Below are 830 nucleotides of genomic sequence, written 5' to 3' on the forward strand. Positions count from 1 at the left end.
GTTTAATAAAAAATTATTTTTATTTAAACAAAAAAAATAGTTATTAAATCAGTTATTATTATGTACGATGAATAAATATATATGTTATTTAATTTATTTTAATATATATTTTATATTTTAATATGTATTTTACGGTTTTTTTAATATTTTTATGCATAGTAATAATGTTTCTAACAACAAAGATGAGGAAGAATTAATTAATCCCACTTCAAGAATTATGAAGACCAATTGTACATTAACACGGTCATCATTTTCACTTGCGGTAAGAATTTGATCACATATTGCTAGACAATTAAAGAAAGTGAGGTTAATAGAAAGAGTGGACAATGTTTACCAACTCAGGAAATTCTATTTTCACAAAAGAAACAAATTTTACAGAGTCCTCATCACTCGTCAGAAGAGCTATTTAGTTCTTCATTCTGATCTCTCCCATTACAATTCACAAACATCAAACATTTCTTCTATGAAAATAACACTTCCCTAGTAAACTTGATCACTAATGAGTAATAACTACTATCTAGCTACTAATTAAAAGATTCTAATTCTCTATACAAGGTGGAATGGCTTATTATTATTACGGTTGAAGTGAAACCTGGCTGAAGAACTTGACCTTACAGAGAAGACCCCGTTCCAGATCTCAGTGAAAGCTCTAACTATAACACCATGGTGATACGGTGAATTCAGCTGAAGAAAACAGTTGAGAAGCTCCCTCAGGTCTTCCTTCGAGTATATCTCGTTCTCAAGAATCATCTGAAGCATGGAATGCCGGAAATCCAAGTAAGGGTCATCGGAGTCTTTCTCCACCGCCACGCCTTCTCCGCCGGCTCTTC

General features: G+C 32.3%; 1 protein-coding gene across 1 annotated transcript in view; it reads right to left on the bottom strand.

The window, feature by feature from the left end:
* Positions 1 to 322: 322 nt before the first annotated feature.
* LOC107494097 (transcription repressor OFP6) overlaps positions 323 to 830 on the bottom strand; it is a 1084-nt gene continuing 576 nt past the window's right edge. Inside the window, exon 2 of the mRNA XM_052263063.1 lies at positions 323 to 826. Coding sequence (XP_052119023.1) covers positions 547 to 826 — 280 coding nt within the window. The 3' untranslated portion in view covers positions 323 to 546. The remainder of the gene's footprint in view (positions 827 to 830) is intronic.

This window comes from Arachis duranensis, chromosome 6, assembly GCF_000817695.3.
Source record: "Arachis duranensis cultivar V14167 chromosome 6, aradu.V14167.gnm2.J7QH, whole genome shotgun sequence".
Classification (NCBI taxonomy): Eukaryota; Viridiplantae; Streptophyta; class Magnoliopsida; order Fabales; family Fabaceae; genus Arachis; species Arachis duranensis.